Source organism: Natrix helvetica (genome assembly GCF_964273705.1).
Source record: "Natrix helvetica genome assembly, chromosome: 1".
Lineage (NCBI taxonomy): Eukaryota > Metazoa > Chordata > Lepidosauria > Squamata > Natricidae > Natrix > Natrix helvetica.
In genome coordinates, this window is record NC_138548.1 from 79377939 (window position 1) to 79398196 (window position 20258).

General features: G+C 36.3%; 1 protein-coding gene across 2 annotated transcripts in view; it reads right to left on the reverse strand.

The window, feature by feature from the left end:
• The window catches only part of CSTPP1 (centriolar satellite-associated tubulin polyglutamylase complex regulator 1), a 135082-nt gene that overhangs the window by 27916 nt on the left and 86908 nt on the right, over positions 1–20258 (reverse strand). For both annotated transcript variants that reach the window (XM_081938351.1, XM_081938352.1), the window contains exon 4: positions 4348–4432. In XM_081938351.1, coding sequence (XP_081794477.1) covers positions 4348–4432 — 85 coding nt within the window. The remainder of the gene's footprint in view (positions 1–4347; positions 4433–20258) is intronic.

Sequence of the window (20258 nt, forward strand, 5' to 3'; positions counted from 1 at the left end):
GGGGACATACTTCTCCTGTGCCCATATCCTCTTTTTGGAATTAGGACAGTGATTGGCCCAAAGTCACCCAGCTGGATTTCATTCCTAAAGCAGGCCTAGAACTCACAGTCTCCTGGTTTCTAGACTAGCACCTTCATCACCACATCAAACTGGCTCTCATGTGTTCATGTGCAACTAAGGCCCAATCCCTCTCCCTCTCTCTCTTTAGTATTTTCAACCTCAAGGGACTTTGTCCCAAAGTTTCCACTGCCTTTATCTCTTTAATCAGTTCTTCTGTACTGATTAGGATTAGATCCATGATGAACAATATCAAATGTGGAACAAAAATTATGATTCAGAATTTCATTTTCATAAACCTCTATTAAATCACAATCCACTTCTCCATTAGTAAGCTACTGAAGTAAATAAACACTTACAAATGAAAAAAGTGCTATTCTACTTTGCTGTTGTCTTTCCTCTTTTTCCTCTTATTCAATCTCTTTCCTTATTGTTTGTTATTAATACATAGCAACAGCTCCTAGAAGAGCTAGCTGCATTACAGAATCATCTCAGTCTGCAGTTTCAAGGATACCAAAAAATATGGTGACTTATAAACTATGTATATAAAAATCATAGTCCTTGGTGGGTTGTGGTTTCTAGTGTGTGTTGCCACTGAATTTATAACCCCTCAAAAATCAATGAAAATCCTGTCAGAGGACTTTACAAAAAGCATATGATGAACTCAGTATGCATACAAAGAAGAAACTGCTTGAAAAAAATGATTCCTCAAATTAATCTTTTTTCCAGCTGGTGAAGTTTATGGGTGATCAGTCAAGATGAAATAGAACCTTTGATAGAAAAGTAGACAAGCACATAAGAATATCAAATGGTACAGATGAAGAAAACCAGGGCAAGGCAGCTTCGACTAAGGCAATATCAAAGAACTTCTTTTACTAGCATAGTTGACAAAAGCAAAGCTCTCAACCCGGGAAGAGTAAAGGCAGTGATATCATCTCCACCTGAGTCTGGGTGCCTCAGAGACACAGATCTCAGTTTTCTCTCACACCTGGCATTCCAAAATCCTTAAATCCCCTGTCTTCAAGTAAGCTCACATCCACACAAGCATAAAAACAGAAAAGCTGCCCCGTCAACAAAGCTTAATATTTAGAAAAGGTTTGCAAGTTATTTTTTTTTAAAAGCAGCCATATATCCAAGTTTTCAATTTGGATTTGTAGTCAGGTCCATGGAAGCCATTAGCCAATTTTGCAATTATTAGTGGCAATTTCATTCATTCCCACAGTTTCTGAAAGAGACTGCTATTAATCTCATTTGGCAGAGCTAGGCTGAAAAATAAGTGACACACACACACACACCATTTTAAATTGAATTAGAACATTTTATATGCCAATTCTTAAGAATATACTAAATAGCTCTTGCTTAAGCCAGACATATGGATATAAACAACATGTGAATTTTTAAAAGATATATCACAATAAGATGCTAAAAGGTTGTGAAAAAGTTGTCATTTTCTCCAGATCCATTGTGAGAATCAAAAGGTACGCCCTTTTGCTGTACACCTATGTCTCTACCACATTTTTAAAAGCAAGTTTCAAACATGATTTGTGGAGATTTGTATTTCAATGGAGACTTACTATGAGTTGTCCATAACAAAAGTGTCAAAGCCTAAAAGACCCCCTAAGAGGTAGCTGGAGCTTTATGTATTATGTTTCATACTGCCAAATATTAACCACCCAAGGCATAAAACATAAATCCACAGTTATGAATCCGTAAACCAATCACCACAGCAGAAACATTAAAAGAATGAAATAAAATTTAAAATAACCATTGCTGGCCTAATACAATCATCTTATGTTCATAAAGAATGTAATGTATCCCCTACTGGCAAGTTATACTAAAGGATCCTGAAGGAACCCTAGGAGCCAAGCTGTATCGATTAAAAACAGCCCTCTGAACTGTACGCATAAACCTATTGAGAATTTAAGAAGTGTTGCAATATAACAGGCTACAAGTAGCTCTCAACTGCTAGCAGGAGGATTCCTCCATTTTGTATCTATTGTGATTTTTGAGTTGTCTTCAAAGATACTCCCATATAAGGTACACTGTAGTAGTCTAGCCAGATAGTGTTGAGACATATCCTCCGAGCAGGATTCCAACTGGTATGCTTAAAGAAGGATCTCAGCCTTCATTTTCAAATCTAGCAGTAGCCATGAGTTCAGGGTGACCTGAAGATCACAGACCTGCTTCTTTGGTGGAGAGAGTCCCCAAGCAAGAAATAAATCCAGAGCAGACAGAATGCCAGATTTCTGTATAAACAGCAATTTTGGACCTGAACTTCAGCCTGTTTTGTATCAGTCCCTTGTAACCTCTAAACAGACAGAGTGTCACAGACCCTCCGGTCTGCCCAAGATGAAAATATTTAACTGGGTATTACTAGAATACTAATACTTCACCTCAAACTGATGGATAACCTGTCCTAGTGGTGCCATACAGGTGTTGAAAAAAGGCCCTGCCATCCCTTCAAGGTTAGTAAACAAGCACCACAAGAAATATTTTGTTGACATAAGTTATAATAACAGAATTTTAAACACATAAAAGTATTTCTCCTTCTTGTCTTCTTATATCAGATTCAAAGAAGATGAACCTTGAGTTTCTTTCTCATGCCTTCCTATTTTTCTAGTCAAGTTCATGTTTTCCTAATCAGTGTTGCTATTTGTTTAAAATGCCATCCCTGCACAAAGGATTCCCTATTGTGCTAACCTCTCCTCCCTTGGTAGAAGATTGTCTACCAAAGCAACCCAAGATACTTATGTCCCATATCCTGACTGAACTCTGAGTCTATCATATAATTTACTTTTTCTATGACATTCTGTAGCTGAAACCCCACCATTTTCTTAACACCCTTCTCTGGAAATAGTAGACTAGAAACAAAATATAGTGAGATCTAGGGGAGATCTCTTCAGCAATGCCTGCTTGACTGCCTCTTTTAAGGCACTTACTATAACCAACTCTTCTAGATAGTCATTACCAATCTAGTCACTCAATCCCTGTTCCCCAGTGAAAGGACCCAAAAGGAGCATATGTTTAAATTACAGGCTAGAGAACCCTTCTTTATCAGACTTCATGAGCCAAAATGAATTTTGTATCACTGAAAAAAGACTTTGCTCCAGTAACAATTTCAGACACTGCTCAGGTATAGAAAAAAACAAGAATTTGAATGACTTTGGTTGGCAGATCTTCCTGCCTATCTCTCCCCAGTAGGAGCAGGCCGTCTTAACTACCGGTAGCACTGCTGAACAACAAACCAATGACACCATATGACAAATAGTGGTATTTCACTGGGCAAGCTCTTATCCACAGTTGTGTTGCTTTTTGTACAAGTAGTGTGTAATTTATTACTAGTGTTTCATCTCCAAGAACCAAACAAAGCAACATGAGATTGGCAAACTGAGAATTGCTGCTTCAGGACAATCACTTCAAGAGCTCTGTTAACTCCTCAGTAAAACCAAGTATTTGATGAAACACGCTGCAAGTTCCTGGGAAATCCCAAAGCACCTGGTAGAATCTGCTCATTAGTCATTTGAGGTTTGGGCTCTTGGCGACAAACAAACAAAACAAGAATCTTCAAGAATCTAACGCAATCACAGAAATCCTAGCTTTAGAGTTGTCTTAGTGCATCCTATTAGTAGAGACGGCTTTGTCCACAAATCATTAAGAGTGAGGAAGATGTCAATTACCTTTCAGGCAACTATATTTCTATGTGGGTTTAGAACTAAGCTAGATATTCTTTAGATATTCTGGTCTGCAAATGAATCAAGAACTGTATGTCTTTCTCATTTATCATAACAGCTCTTACTCCTGAAAAAAACCAGATCAGTAGGTATTGATGAATTGCAGGATTTGTGGAAATATGAGCTACAATTCTAAAAATATAGTAAAAAATTCTGTGAGAAACATCTTTCTAAATACAGATGTTGCAGCTGTGGTATTAATTTTCATTTTTAAACTGGAATACCAATAGTCACCATATTTAATTGGCAACAGACAGCAGCAAAGTCAAATGTTTCTGCTCACAGGTCTGGGCAACTATGAATGAATTACAATCAAGAAAGAACTATGCTCCCACTTCTATGCAGCAAATCAATCTGTTTCAGTAATATAGATAATTTAGAATTGCTGAGCACTATCAACATATCTTTGCCAATAATGTTACAGGAATACATCCAAGTGGAGCAGTTGGATCAAAGCTCAACTTGAAGGTATCTTTATCTTTTACTTTTACTATTGGAATATGAACTGATCATTGGCATTATCAAAGTGGTAATCATCTGGGGATGAATGAAGGCTCACCTTGCTGCTTTCTGAGTAAGCTCCACAGGAAAGTCAGAGCAAAGCAATTGCAATAAACAGTGGTACTCCTTGGCGGTCAGCAAGTCTGCAACAGAAAGCAAAAGCATTAAGTGTGGTGGTGAATAGTCTCCCCAGCATTGAGGTTATTTTTAGGATATAGGTAGTCTTTGATTAACGACCACAATTGGGATTGGCAACTTGTTTGTTAAATCACTACATGGGGAATCATGTGACTGCACCTGTGCTATGATTTTACTTTAGCTTTCTTGTTTCTCCATTCCCCTATCCTTTGAACTGCTCATCCAAGTCCTGGAATAATTAGCAAGAAGTGAATTGTTAAATTTACATTCATTGAAGAGAAAGGGATAACAAGAGAGTAAACAGGCACACAATGGAAAATATACATCAAAAGGAATGTGCTTTTACAAGCAGCCCCAAACATGTGGATACTCTACCACTGGAGTTTTTAAAGAAGAGACTGGGCAACTATTTATCTGAAATGTTGTAAGGTTTCCTGCTCGAGCAGGGGGTTCCACTTCCAACTCTATTATTCTGTTATCCTGTGTTTGGAGATGGGTTCTGTGAAAATACTAAGCCTGGGATGGCGAAACTATCGCACACGTGCTGGAAGTAGCACGCAGAGCATTCTCTCCAGGAACACCAGCCATCGCCTATTGCTCTTCTGGGTTCCAGCGTCTTCACGCATGCAGGAACTCCAAAAAGCAGAAGAACAGCTCCCTGGCACACAAGTTCTTGTGTCTAGGTGTCTTGGTGTGCAGTGCTCTATAGCATCATCTTGAGGGTAGGAGTTGAAACAATTTATGTCCAGGATGCAAGGGGTACGTTTATGAGAATAAACCTTATTAAACATAATGGGGCTTCTGAAGAAATATATCGATATAAATAAAATAATATAATTAGGAATTTCATTTCAAAAAAAAATATATGACTCAAAAAATAACTGGATGGGGGGAGGGCGGGGGAAATCTTGAGATTTTTACATACAGAAAACACACAATTAGTCTTTTTACAGAGCAATACTCCCTTTGAGAAGGGCAATTCAAATTGAGAATTTAGGGAGGAAAAGTACTGGTACCATTTTCCCACTTCAGTGTTACCCTGTAAACCCAGTAATGCTTCTAGGTAAACTCATATATAAATCCCTGTTTTCCTGGGCAGCCAAGAAGTTCAGTGTCAACTTGAATTAAATCCTAGATACGTATGCACACATTCATAAGCATGCATACCCAGATCCAAATTGTCATGCTGAAAAAGATACTCCCTGCTTTAAAAAAAATAGGTATCATAAGTAATCTACACATGTTTTCATGTAATACTTAGTTTGATTCAAAAGACTTATTTAAAACAAAGTAGTTTCAATCTGTTTAAAAAAAATCACTGGTATGGGAACATTCACTACCACATGTTTGTAAAACCAATCCAAGCAACTTCTGGCAGCATTAGGAAAGACAAACAAGATCTAAGGACATATATGAAGAAGTATGGCGATTAAACCCACAAACATTATTACTTTGGCATCTAGTAAGGCAGCTGGACGGCTTCTTGGAATTGTGTGTGCAAAACTAGTCAATGTATTAAAGAAAGGCAAAGAGACAAGATCCAAAATACACAAAGTAGCCAACCAAATGAATCATCTCTTAAGAGTCCTGCTTTGTAAAAGATTGGCAAAGAAAAGCCTCTGTGGTTCTTGAGGGGAGAAGACCAAAGAGGTGAAGCTCAAGAGCATTTATGGGATGGAAAGAGAATGGAAAGATACTTAGCTCAAAAAAACGTGCATGATTTTAAGTTCCCAGTCCCAAAGGTGGTGGACTGAAGTTAAAGAGAAGTCTGGCTGAACAGCAATAATTTTGACAAATTTCTATATGCAGAAGAATGTAAAGAATGGAAGAAAAGCCAGTAGTAAAACTAGAGCCAAGTACAGGAAGGGAGTGAAGCCAAAGGGCACTAAATGGAAGGCTATAGTTAGAGCTCATTTGCTCAGTTACTTTTTATCCCTCTATTGAGCATTTACTTTTTCTGCTCCAATATTTAATTAATGCAGCTAGAATCAAAAGAGGCCCCATGCATGTTCTCAAACTAAGCACTGGCATGCATTTACAAAGTTACCGCTTTCTTCTCCTGATTGCAGCCCATTGTGCCTCATACAATGAAGCTACAGAGAATGCTTTGGAGAATCCTTTGGCATTTAGGGGTGGGTAAAGGATCACATTAGCAAAAGAGATCCTGGAAAGCTAGTGCATAAATCTGGGATCCTTGCCTGTATTTCAATTGGGTATCATCATAGACATTTGATATTTTACAATGTTTAAACAAATTACAACTCAGTTTGAATATTCATGAGTTTCCAGCTTCTGTTTCTGCATATTTAATCATGCCCATATGTAGGCAGAATTTAAGCTCAATTTTTCCCATGTTATGTTAGAATCCAGATATATTACAATTCAGCTATCACAATCTTCTACTAATGATGAAAAATAATGCTTGTTGAGGATTATAGGAACTGAAATCCCACATGTTTCTAGAGCGCCTGGTTGGAGAAAGATACTCTAGTGTTTAATTCAGGGATGCTGGTAGCATTCTTTTTCCCCTTTATTTTTTGTGGCAGAAGATAGAACCAGGTACAGATATGGTGTTTCTCTTTTATTCCCTCTCTTCTTCTCAGATTTTTTACTCTATTTTGCTCCAAACTTCTGCACTCAATTTTAAGAAATGTATTTAACATTCTGGCTGCACAAAGGAATCAAGACTATAAAACCTGACACCATTTCAACAGGGTCAAGGCAAAACAAATATGACTGAGGGAAAAAATTACAAAAACAGGTGTGATTTTTAGTAGTATACCCTTAAGGCAGTTTTATGTATTTAGGTACTATGTGTTCTGTGTTGAACATTGATTATTGGAAATTGATTCTTTATCAAAGTATTTTATTTTGTTACTGATATCTTTTGTATTTTTATTTTCAGTTTTTATTTTAAATCTAGAGTGTACAGTCCTTTTTATTGTCAGGAAAATGTATAGTAATTGATTGTTGGGGAATACAAAACTTGTGTATGCATGTACAAAATATGCACAAAATGTGTGCAACATGCAATGCTATTGTAAAAAATAGCAAGTTTTGTAAACTGAGTATGCAAAAGTAAATCAGCAAGTAGACATGTAGTGGGGATTTTTTTAATGCCAAAGATATATCCTCACATTAGTAATGTTCCTTAATCTAAGAGGAGAAAGGTGTGCACCTGGCATTTACTTGGAGATTCTCAGGTGTGATTTGATGTACAGGAAGGAACACCACAACATGAGTAATAAGAGGGAACAGGTAGAAGGAAGGAAACATACTCATCTCACTAAGTTAGCTATTAAAATGCAAATCAATTCCAAATGGACAATGGGAAAAGTCCAGTATGGATGATGGCCACATGTTTTTCTTATTTTTTTGAACTATTTCTTATCAGCCCATTTAGTGCCTGCCTGCATATTTCCACAGAGAGTAAAGAAGCTGTGTTTGGGCTGAATTCATACATTAAATATACAGTTTTTGCAGTGAGGTTTAAAGAATAGCAGATATTAAGAGTACTTGATATTCAGTATAAGACTGCCTGAAGTTACGAATTCAACCTTGAGATCTGTCTACAGACAATACAGTATGTACAAAGTCATTTATCAAGTATGGTGAAGTGATACAGCTTACATCATTATAGGTTAGATAATAGATTTTCAGACATGGTCTGCAAATTTAAAGAAAACATCTGGCCATCTTCCTGTGTTGGAACTTCTGAATCTTTTCACTTTGCACAGTCCAATTTTACAAAGTAAATGAATAATGATGTCTTTATTCTAGGATGTTCACATAGTGAAATGTTTTACAAGTACAGTATAGTAAGCTCTTCTTTGTTGTAAAATGTAACAGGGTAAAAAATTCCTGCTGTGGTTAGTCATGATTTCCATAGTGGCTCCTAATATATAGTTAAGTGATTTATCACATTTTCCTGCTTTTTATGCACAGAGAATGCCACTTGGCTTTATAAAATGTGCTGACTTATTAGTTGTGCTTCAATAATGAATTCAGGTGGAATTGGCTTGTGTTTGATACAAATAATTTAGAAAGTTCACTTTAGAGTAGAATAGGGATATAAAATCAGCTGATTTGGAGCCAGGATCCTAGTGGAAGCACTTCACAAGATTCTGCACACAATTAGCTTGTAAAATTTCTGTAGATCCACCAAAACATTTATTGTTCTGTCTTTGTGAAAAAGAATACTTATTTCTAGCTAGAAACCAATTTTATAGTTTTAGATTTATATATTTATGGATATATTTTTATTTATAGATAGATAAATTCATAATTCCTATTACTTTTGATCATTTGGATGATGAAAGCTTAATTGAAAGAAATAATACAATAATAGTAAAATAGTAAAAGCATTAATTCATCTACAAATATACTATACCAAATGCATAAGGTGACTGCTGAACAGAAATAATGCTTTTTAAGCTTCCAGTATTTATTTTACTGGTAACATAGATGGAACATTTATGAAGCTTGGTCAGTGATAATCTGTTTCTCAGTAATTTTCTATCTATCTATCTATCTATCTATCTATCTATCTATCTATCTATCTATCTATCTATCTATCATCTATCTATCTATCTATCTATCTATCTATCTATCTATCTATCTATCTATCATCTATCTATCATATGTCTATTTATTCATCTATCCAATCAACTCAAGGCACCAAACATACCTAACTCTCCTGCCTCCTGTCTTTTTTCTATAACAACCCTGGAAGTTGGTTGGATTAAGAGAGTAACTAACACACAGTCAACTGGCAGACTTTCATGCATAAAGTAGGAGTAAAATACAGTACCCTACTTTCTAGAACAGTATCTTAACATTCAATCAATTAATCAGTCAATCAATCAGAATAGAGCTGGATGGGACCTTGGATTGTGACTGTCATGTGATTGTGGGGACACTGTACCAATCATAAGTACAAAGGTTGTTTGCAAACCCTTTTCAGCACCATTGTATCCTTAAATGGTCACAAAAGAGGGCAGTCATTAAGTGAGGATTGACCTATTTATTTCTGGCCAAGCTGGAAGAGAACTTTGAAAATGGCGATCACAAAATTGTGGGATGCTTGGGAATTGATTGGAAGGGCAAATAGGTTGCCAAACATCCAGATCTTAATCAGAATCAGAATAGAGCTGGAAGGGACCTTCTAGTCCAACCCCCTGGTCAAGTAGGAGACCCTATACAATTTGACACAAGTGGCTGTCCAGGCTCTTCTTAAAAACCTCCAGTGATGAAGCATCCACAACTTTTTAAGGCAAGTTGTTCCACTGGTTAATTGTCCTCACTGTTAGGAAGTTTATCCTTAATTCCAGGTTGCTTCTCTCCTTGACCAGTTTCCATCCACTGTTTCTTGTCTTGCCTTCTGGTTCTTTGGAGAAGAGGCTGACTCCTTCTTCTTTGTGGCAGCTCCTCAAATACTGGAATACTCCTATTGGTTGGTTGGCTTTCAACCAGGCTAATACTTCTTACTCATAATCAAGTGACCTACACTGGCAAGCCCTTTTCCCATTAGAAGAGCATAAACAGTCTTTTAAGTAAACTTCTGATTAAGTACTTTAAATATTTGAGATAGAGTCCAAATCAGCATATGGTAGGAGACCCATTTCTAATGGTTCAAATGCTTATCAAAATCTGAATTATAGTCTAAATCCTCTCTTTTTCATAATAAAAGTGACCAAAGAAACAAACAAACAAAAACCCCATTCTGCATGGAATTTTGCAAGCAAATGTAATTAGATGAGATACACTGAAGGCACTACTGTGTTAGTGAAGTTTTGAAGTCTAGTGTGATTTTATTGCCTTTTATATCTTTTTCTAAGTGTACTGGTGTATATGCATGTACATAGAACCTTTAGATCTATTAGACATTTCTTCATTTATGTTTAAAAGAGTGGGACATCTAGAATTGCTCAGGCTAAGTAGACATTGATTGGTACCAAACTATCTCAATACTTTTCATGGAAAATTTAGATGACTGAAAAACGGCAAATATTGTTCCTCTTCTCAAAAACAGGGAAAAAGTCAATCAAGCCAATCAGCTTCAGATTTATATTGGACAAAATTTTAAAATAGACTATTAAACAGAATTTGCTAACATTTAGAAAAGGATGCATTGCTTGTCAGAAGCTAGCATGCTTTATCAAAAATCAGTCAAGAATCAACCAACTATCAAATTTTATTTAAAAGCCTAAGCTTTTGTGAGTTACAGTACATTTAGCTTTCTCAGGTGGATGGTGGTTGCCTTTTCCCCACGCATTCCCCATTTCAATTTAAATCTTATATCAATTAATCGGTCCATGCATTTGGTGCAGTGGATTTGATTAGTTTGAAACAGGACTACCAAATATTGCTAATATAAAGTATATTTTTTCATATTTCATTGGGTTCTCTCAAACTACTTTTAAGACTTGTATGGAAAGCGTATAACATGTTGGGTCACATTTAGGAAATGGTGAACTTGTTTTCACTGCAAGTATTTAAACAAAAACTGAAGGGCTACCTTTTGAAGATGTTGTGGATTTCTGCCATACTAGGGATTGAATTAGATATTTTCAAAGCCATGTAGTGTATGATTCTTTATAGTATAAGATATATAAAAGGTTAATCTCTTTATATCATGATATTTGACATTACAGCATACATGCCAATTATAGACATGATAGTACTGATAAACAACTCTCCAAATAAAAATTATTCTTGTTAATAGTAGAAGGACTAAGATAGAATTCCATGAAATAAATCTAGGTAAATGGTTTTAGAAACTAAGAATTTAGGGAAGTTTATTAACCCCTTCAAAATTCACTTAACTATATTCCATACATTTAAAAAATCTAGACATTTTATTTCTTTGCTTAATCCTATTGGACATACATATCTCTCAAGGAGAAAGTTACATCCAACTGCCATTACCCTTAAGAGGATGGAGACTACATTTATATACATTCTCTTTTACCTTAAAGAGTCTTGTCAAATTAGAACTATTTAAGGAACAATCAAAAGCTATTCATGGCCGTGCTTTTTATTCTGTCTTCTCTCTTATTTCTTCATTTATATATGCATTCAATCAACCCAATGCTGTATCATATCTTACAGTGCTTCCTAGTTTGTTTCTTGGTAGCTGCAGATACCAACTATAAAATCCGTTTTATTGCCATGCCCCCACTAAAATTCCTGGAGAACTATCAAAATTCAGCCATGCCATATCAAGAAATACTACTGTATAGTGGTACAGTGGTTAGAATACAGTATTGCAGACTAACTCTGGCCACAGCCAGGAGTTTGATCCTGACCAGCTCAAGGTTGACTCAGCCTTCCATCTTTCCAAGGTCAGTAAAATGAGGACCCAGATTGTTGGGGGCAAAAGGCTGACATTTGTAAACTACTCAGAGAGTGCTGTAAGCATTATGGAGCGGTATATAAGTCTAAGTGCTATTGCTATCGTTTTTTGTGCTACATCATCCAAAATACGATTATTACTGTCCCTGAGCAATGTCTACCATTTGCTGTGGTTACTGCTTTCCAGTTAACTACAATGACATCACTGAAGGCCCACTTCTAAAAAAGCCCAATCTATTGAAATTGCCAAGAGCTGCTCAGAATAAACAAGAGTCATTGGGTACATGACCACACAGATTCTTCCTGTCTCTAGGATACTCAGGCCACAGGCCAGGCCGCAATCAAGTCAACAATCCTTATGGCTGTTTCACAAGGAAGGCAATGGCAGGACACAGAAAGATACTATCACAATAAATAGAACTTTCTTGTAATCCATCTGTACCACAAATTACCATTTAAAATGCTTTATCTTTAAAAGGCCATACTGTGATCCATGTAAGCGCCAGCCAGAATGATTGCATACCATTCAAGCCTTCAGTTCAGTACCACCCATGAACTCCAAGAGGCTTAAAGTCAAACTGGAAGAGTGAAGTGGAGAACAGAGATTTCCTTACAGTATTTAAAAACAATATTCATTTTCCCATCATGAAGCACAGATTGTTCACATCAACCACAGAAGTGGCTGCTTGAACAAAAGGTCAGAAGAAAATCAGCACATCGAAATTGCAGTCTTCTATGCAGACCCCTAATTTATGATTCTTTTTTTTTTCATACTGGCCTGTGGACTTTGGAAGATCTACCACAACCTCAGTGTCCCTAAGATATATGCTTTCAAAAAACTATATCATAAAGACCAATGCAATTAACCAAGTGGTATTTGTTAATTTTAAAATGAAGGAAGAAAGCAATAACCAAGCTGTGATTTCATTTCATGTCCGGCTTTGCACAGAAGTTATCTTGGCCATCTTAATAAATCCACTGTATATGAACTGGAAATGGGAGCTCATCCGTAGTTTAACCATTAGTATCAGAAAAGTAAATATTTAAAATCCACATGATGCAGGTATCATCAGATTATGATATGTTACCTAATCCCCTCAGAAAAAGATGCCTATGTCATGAATTTTCTACCAGATTTATCAAATTGCTGAATGCACTTTTTCAATAAAGGAAGCTCTAATAAAGTTTTGTTTTTGTTGAATTTTTAAAATCAGTGCCTTAAATCAGGGAAAAAATTAAGTATAAACGAATGAAGACATATATTTTGCAAGGCTAACAAGAAACCTACACACACATCTTCTCTCATACATGCATACACACTGCCTTAAATCCTCTGGTACGTGGGTAGATTGGCTGATGTCATTTGGGGCTGCAACAGCACTTGACATGCCAGCATCTGGGCTGCCCTGACACTGTAAACTTGCAGCTGTTGCTACCCCAGACCCACTTACAACCACGTCTTTCAGACCCTATCCCTTTCAGAGTCAATCTGGGTGCTCAGTTAGAAGTGTGCCCTGGTTTGGTGACTAGCTCAATTTGTAAAATATATTTTTAAAAGAAAAGAAAATTATTTTTCAGAGTTATTCTGTACGCATTAAGAACTTTAAATACCCACTGCAAATGCATTTAAATCTTGCCAAAAAGTCTAATAGAGACTATTTTAGGCAATTGACAGGCGTCATCATTGACTTCAAGGCAAACTAACACATACATAGCTAGCTAATAAACCTTTTCTTTCTCATCTTTGTTCCCTGCCTCTCAAATATTAAAATTCTGGATTGTTTAGAAACTTTAATTATAAAAGTAAGCATGTGCCTTTTTTAAAAATAAAGAATATAAATATAATTAGATTAGAATCCCAGTATAATTGTGTGTGTGTGTGAGAGAGAGAGAGAGGGGAGGGGGAATATGAATGAATGAATGAATGAATGAATGAATGAATGAATGAGGTATTGTTTCCGTATTCTGAAGTGGAAGCAAACTGAAATCAAAGAATCATATAGTTTGATCAATCCAAACATAATTCCCGCTATTCCCGTTAAAGATTAAACAACAGAAAGTGAACTATCCCTTTAAAAAAAATCACATACCAGAAAACTTTACAATTTTATGCCTTTGTTTGTAGAATTTACAGAAATTACACTAAAAAAATTAAAACCTGTCCAAGCTTACAAATGACAGAAATAATCACAGAAAGGTATTGTAATAGAACATATTCAAAGAACACTGATGTTAGGCTTTGGAAAATTGCTAATATTGAGAGAAAGGCTAATTTTAAGGCATCTGAGGTTTCTTTTTATATTTTGACATGGCAATCAAAACTGTCCAATCATGCATCATCTCTTGTACTTAGCAGAATAGCAATCATTATAGATATGACAAGATTTCTGAGAAAGGAAATGCAGTATCTGTCATCCTGTAAGATGTCCTGATGACAGTGGGATTTTCATCCATCACTTTGGTGTCTGACCATGGCAATTACTATTAATTGTCCACCATTCTGGATGGGATTGCTGTCAGTCAATCTCTCCACCTAAAAGGTTTCTTAGCAAGTCAGTCCACTCTCTCTTTCCTTTTAATTCTATATCATAGATAATAAGTGAAGGGAGAAGAAAAGAAACAAGTAAGCAAGCAATGAAATGAGCTGTTCCCGTAGCTCCTTTTGTTCCCTTGTCAAGCCTTTTTCCATCTGGTTACAGATAGAAAAATCATAAAGAAGAAATGATCTTCTTTATATATTCTTTGTGCTTTAAAAGACTAGAAGAAAGAGAAATGCAGAGGAATTTTTATTATTTATGTGTCCTTTTACCTCATACTTCTAAGCTGTTGGAAAAATTCAAAAGATGGATAAGAAAGTGGTGTGAAAAACAGAATAACCAAAAAAAAAATCCTTCAAGGAGTTGGCAACAGAGTCTGATCTTGCCTCTCTGCAATATAGCTAGTCCTCAGCTTATAACAGTTCATTTAGTGACCATTCAAAGTTACAATGGCACTGAAAAAAGGGACTTATGATCATTTTTCACATTTACAAACATTGTAGCATCCCCGTGGTCACATGATCAAAATTCAGAAGCTTGGCAACTGACTCATATTATGACGGTTGCAGTATCCCAGGTCCATATGATCAATTTTTGTGACTTTCCAACAAGCAAAGTCAATGGGAAACCCAGATTCATTTAAGAACTTTAACAACTGTGACAAGAAAGGTTGTAAAATGGGGCAAAACTCACTTAATTGCCTCGCTTAGCAACATAAATTTTGGGCTTAATTTCAAGGACTACCTACTATATATTAATAATAAAGTAAATAAATTTAAATATATATATTTAAAGCGGATATAAAGAATAAGGAATGTCTAATATGATGACATTAAGCATTTGCAGCATGTCCCATGGTAAAACATCTGACACCTGAAACAAATCTGAATTACTAGTGTTTGGCAAAAAGATAATTGTTTTTGCTCAGGGACATTTAGGGGAAAAACTTAAGAATCATTTATGTGTTGCAGTTTTATCATAAAGCTTCTTCTAGCCCTTGAGAGTAAAGAGTATTAGTTTGGAACAGCAGCCCTGGGCTGATTTGAAATCAGGAATCACCAAATAGAACAATATTTTCTTACACAAACAAATTAAAATCTCTCCGACATCTCTTAGAAGATGAATCAACACCTATTTAAAACCAAAATATAGTGCAGTAAAAAAAAAACTGAAGGCTAGTATACCATTATTTTCCTACACGCCATTACAGAAATAAATATGTGATGCATATTAGCTGAACATTAAACAAGGGCTGGATTTAATCGGAAAAAATGGCACTGGAAAAATGAAGAACCCGAATCTCAAATGTTTGTGAGGGTGGAATTCCAAAGAGCAGAGGTGGGGAAAGACGGCCCCTTGATGACTTGTGGACTTCAACTCCCAGAATTCCTGAGCCAGCATGGCTCATAAAAGGGCCAAGTCATAAAAGGGCCATCGTTCCCCACCACTGTAACAGAGAAATAAAGTCTACCAAAAATAATATTGTAGCCAAATGTTATAACTATTTATTTAGTTACGTATTTATGCACATGATTTATGTGGTTGCTCGTTTAGTTGCAGGAACTCTGAGCAGCTAGTTAATAAAACAAAATGTGACCCAAAACAATTAAACAAAAACCCCAAACACTTAAAAACAAATATAATAACAATCAATATATAAAGCACCAGAGGTCCAAATAAATCCCTTTCCTTTTATCAGAAGACAGCCAAAAAATAGCTTTGCTTAACCACCTGGCCCCAATGCCTGAAGGAAAAGCAGTTTTTAAAAAAATTATGGAAGGCCAGCAGGTCAGGCAACAATTATAAGGGCTATAAACTGCAAAATTAACTGGCATGCCCAGCAGCATTTATACTGGCATGCTCCGGAAGCGGAAATCAAGCAAATATCCAAGGAAATTAACTTTTCTGTGGAAAAGTTCCTGACTTCTGTCCTATGATCAGTCTCTCTTCACAAAATAGTACAAGTAGTCCACCTTTTTAATATAAAAAAATTAGTCAGCTTTTGTGTTAGGATTCTTCAGTAGCTTTATGCAATTCCCTATTTTCATTATTAATCAATGATATATCCTGCTTTACTGAAAACAGCAAAGTATTATGAACACCAAATGTAACTCCTCTAAAACACTATAGAAAGCACTGTCATGAAACCCTCATTTCTACATAAACTGAACATTATTTATTACCACATAGATTATCTGCAAAGAGTACTACTCTTGCAGAAAATATTAAAATATACTTCCTCACTATGTGGTGGAAAATTAATTGATATGCACTTGTGTAGGGGTCTTTTTGTAATGGTTATTTATTATTTGTCTGTTATTGCTATTTCTAAATCACCCAGGGTCATGGAGCATAATTTGAGCCATATACTGTAAGTCTTATAAATAGATACATATATAATTGCATATTTTATTTCCCTATAGTAATTTGGAAATGAATGACTGCAGGACTAAATAACAGTCTTTTGGACAAGTTGTCCTTGCTCTATGAATACATTTTGAACTGATAGTATTGGCAAAAGAGAAGGAAGTTAAAAAAAAATTGGTCTTCTCTTAACCCAGTGTGCAAGTTGAAATAATGGCTTTGTTATTACAAGACAGATTCCATTTAGATGTTAGGAAACATACTTCCTAACAAATCAGAATATTTTGACAATAGATTAAATACTTAGACAACTTGAGAAAAGTCAATCCAAGAAGAAAAACCAGAAGTGTCGTGGCCAGACCAGTTGGAAAATAGCGGGTTCTGATGAGATCCGCAAAAGTCCAATCGGACAAACCGCTGTCGGGGGGGTCTTCAGACCAGAACCATCTAGTAGGGATGGGGAAGGAGGAGAGGCATCTTGGACGACCAGGAGGAACTGACAAGTTCCTCGATAGGTCGGAGAAAAGCTCTTCAAACTGACAGAAGGGGCAGCAGCCAAATTCAAATGACTGCTTTGAAGTTGGGGCAACGGGACCACATTTTTTGAGCAGGAGCGGTGTTGGAATGGAGTGTTGGAACCGGGTGAGTGATTGGCCAACTCACAGGTAAAAGAAAGCTTTAAATTTGGACTTAGTGGCTATTTGGGAAATTTCATGGAGGAAGGACAAAGTGGTGGTTAAAGTACTAAAGCTCTAGAAGATTCTTTTTTTAATATTTGGATTTGAAGACACTAAAAATAATAAAGAACCCAGGGGAAAAGTTCCTTTTTTGTGTGTGTGGATTTAAAGTGGTCTGACAGTTTTTGACAATCAGCTGGTTGGAGTGTATTGTGGACTGCAAAGAGCCATCTGCTGGTGGAAAGAGGATACTATACTTGGTGAAAGACAATAGTGGGAAGAGACTAGGAAAAACCCTGTGGAAAATTCTGGCAATCTCAGCATCCCTCCAGTCACCTGACTGAGGTCTGGGAACTTGGCTCCCAGCTTGCAATTACAATATTACAGCATCCTGCAGTCATGTGGTCATTATTTGCAACCTTCTTTGCTGGCTTCCAGCAGCAAAGTTAATGGGGAAGTCAGCGATAGATTGCAAATGGCGACCATATGATGTTCTCACTTAATGATTTGTTGGGATTTGTTTAACAATGACAATTAGGACTGTTGAAATTGCTATCACTAAATGGCATGGTTATGTGATGCTGTGCTTTACATTCATATTGCTTAGCAACAGCAATTCTGATCCCAATTGCCATCATAAAGTAAGGACTGCCTATAGAACGACTGGTTGACAAATGGTTTAGGATGTACTTCAGTCCAGTAATTAGTTTCAATTAGTTGAATTATCTCACAGAAAAACTGTTCAAAGTTGATTCTGAAGTAACCTAGAGCAACTTTTGGAATTCTCATTTGGAAACCAAGGACCCAAAGTATGGAGGAAGAATGGAGAGGCCAATCAAGCACAGTAATCCCACGGTCATTGAACCAGTTTTTGGTGCTTTTGGCAAAAGTTGCTCTCATCAGAAAAGAGGACTTTGGACCACTGTGCTTTATTAAGACCAGGGTCAATACAGCCGTCTACCAGGAGATTTTGGAGCACTTCATGCTTCCTTCCGCAGATGAGCTTTATGGGGATGCTGACTTCATTTTCCTGCTGTCCACACTGCCAAAAGCATCAAAACCTAGTTCAATGACTGTGGGATTACTGTGCTTGATTGGCAGCAAACTCGCCTGACTTGAACCCGATAGAGAATCTATGGGGCATTGCCAAGAGAAAGATGAGAGGCATGAGATAGAACAATGCAGAAGAGCTGCTATTGAAGCATCCATAACACCTCAGCAGTGCCACAGGCTGATAGCTTCCATGCCACGCCGCATTGAGGCAGTAATTGCTGCAAAAGGAGCCCAAACCAAGTACTGAGTACATATTCATGCTTATACTTTTCAGAGGTCCGATATTGTTCTATGTACAATCCTTGTTTTATTGATTGCATGTAATATTCTAATTTTCTGAGATGGTGGATTTGGGGTTTTCATGAGCTGTAAACCATAATCATCACAATTACGACAAATCACAGCTTGAACTATCTTGCTTTGCATGTAATGAGTCTATCTCATATATTCATTTCACCTTTTAAGTTGCATTACTGAAATAAATGAACGTTTGCATGATATTCTAATTTTTCGAGTTTCACTTGTAAATGCAATAAGAAAATCCATAATTGAGTCCATCCATTTTCTATCTTTCTGGCATTATAGACTTCTCAACAGAGCTTGGTCTTCGCATAATGTGTCCAAGTAGGATAATTTTAATCTGGCCATTTGTGTCTTAATGGGAATTCTGGATTTTTACATTCTATTTATTTGCGTTTTTTCCCACGTTACTCATGGTATTCTCAGGAGTCTTATCAATAGTTCTTATCCTGCTTCAAAACCAGATTTTGCTTCTGTGGAAGAGAATGGAGAAACCATTGCTTGCCCAATTCTGATCTTTGTTGGTATGATATGTCCTAACATCTGAATATATTTTCTAAGGCTTCATGGCTACTATATCAAGTGCTAATCCAAGGCATCGTTGTCGCTGGCTGTCTTCTTTACTACTGATAATTGGTCCTATGAACTGACCAATAAAGCTACTGTCCACTTTAGTATATTTACTGTCAGTTCTAAAGATGGTTGTACTTGTTGTCATTAGTTTAAGTCTTCTCTATATATGATTTTAGTCCCATTTTTTTTCATTGTGCTCCTTCCCTTTCTTAATTGACCTTGAAGATGTTTCCATTTTCAAGTATCAAAAGTAGTGTCCTCAGCACAGTGTAGGTTATTTCTCCATTCAGTTTTAAAACCATACTATCTTCTTCCAATCCAGTCGTCCTCAATATATATTCCACAAAGCAGTTGAGTAAATAAGGATACAGCATATAGCCCTGCCTCACTCTTTTGTCAACCTATAGCACGTCTGTTTTGCCATGTGACCACCTGACTTGAATATAGCTGCTACATGAGGACAGTGAGCTATTCTGGAATTCCAATTCTCTAAGCATAATCCACAATGTGACATGATCAGCACAATTATTTTTTCCCCAATAATTCAGGAAGTAAACACTTAATTCTTTTGTATATATTCTAAGCTTTTGGACATTTTAGTTTTAGCTTTCTTTAATAATGCAACAACATCTCTTGTTCCTTGGCCCTTTTAAAGCTAATTTGAATGTCAGAGATTTCATTCTACATGTAGGATTCTAATCTGTTCTGGGTGATCCTCAGGATTATTTTGTTATCAAGTGAAAGTAAGGATATTGTATTGGACATACTAATTTGGACGTATTAAGTCTCTTTTCTCTGATACTGGGATGTATACTTAACTTTTCCCAATATATGTTATTCTCCTAATTTGCTGGCATAGCCTAGATATAATTTTTTTCAGATTCTTTTTCTGTTGCTTGCCATATTTCTGTAATAATGATAATCTACTGGAAGGAAACTGATACATAGATTTTGAGGATCTTGATCAGTAGAAA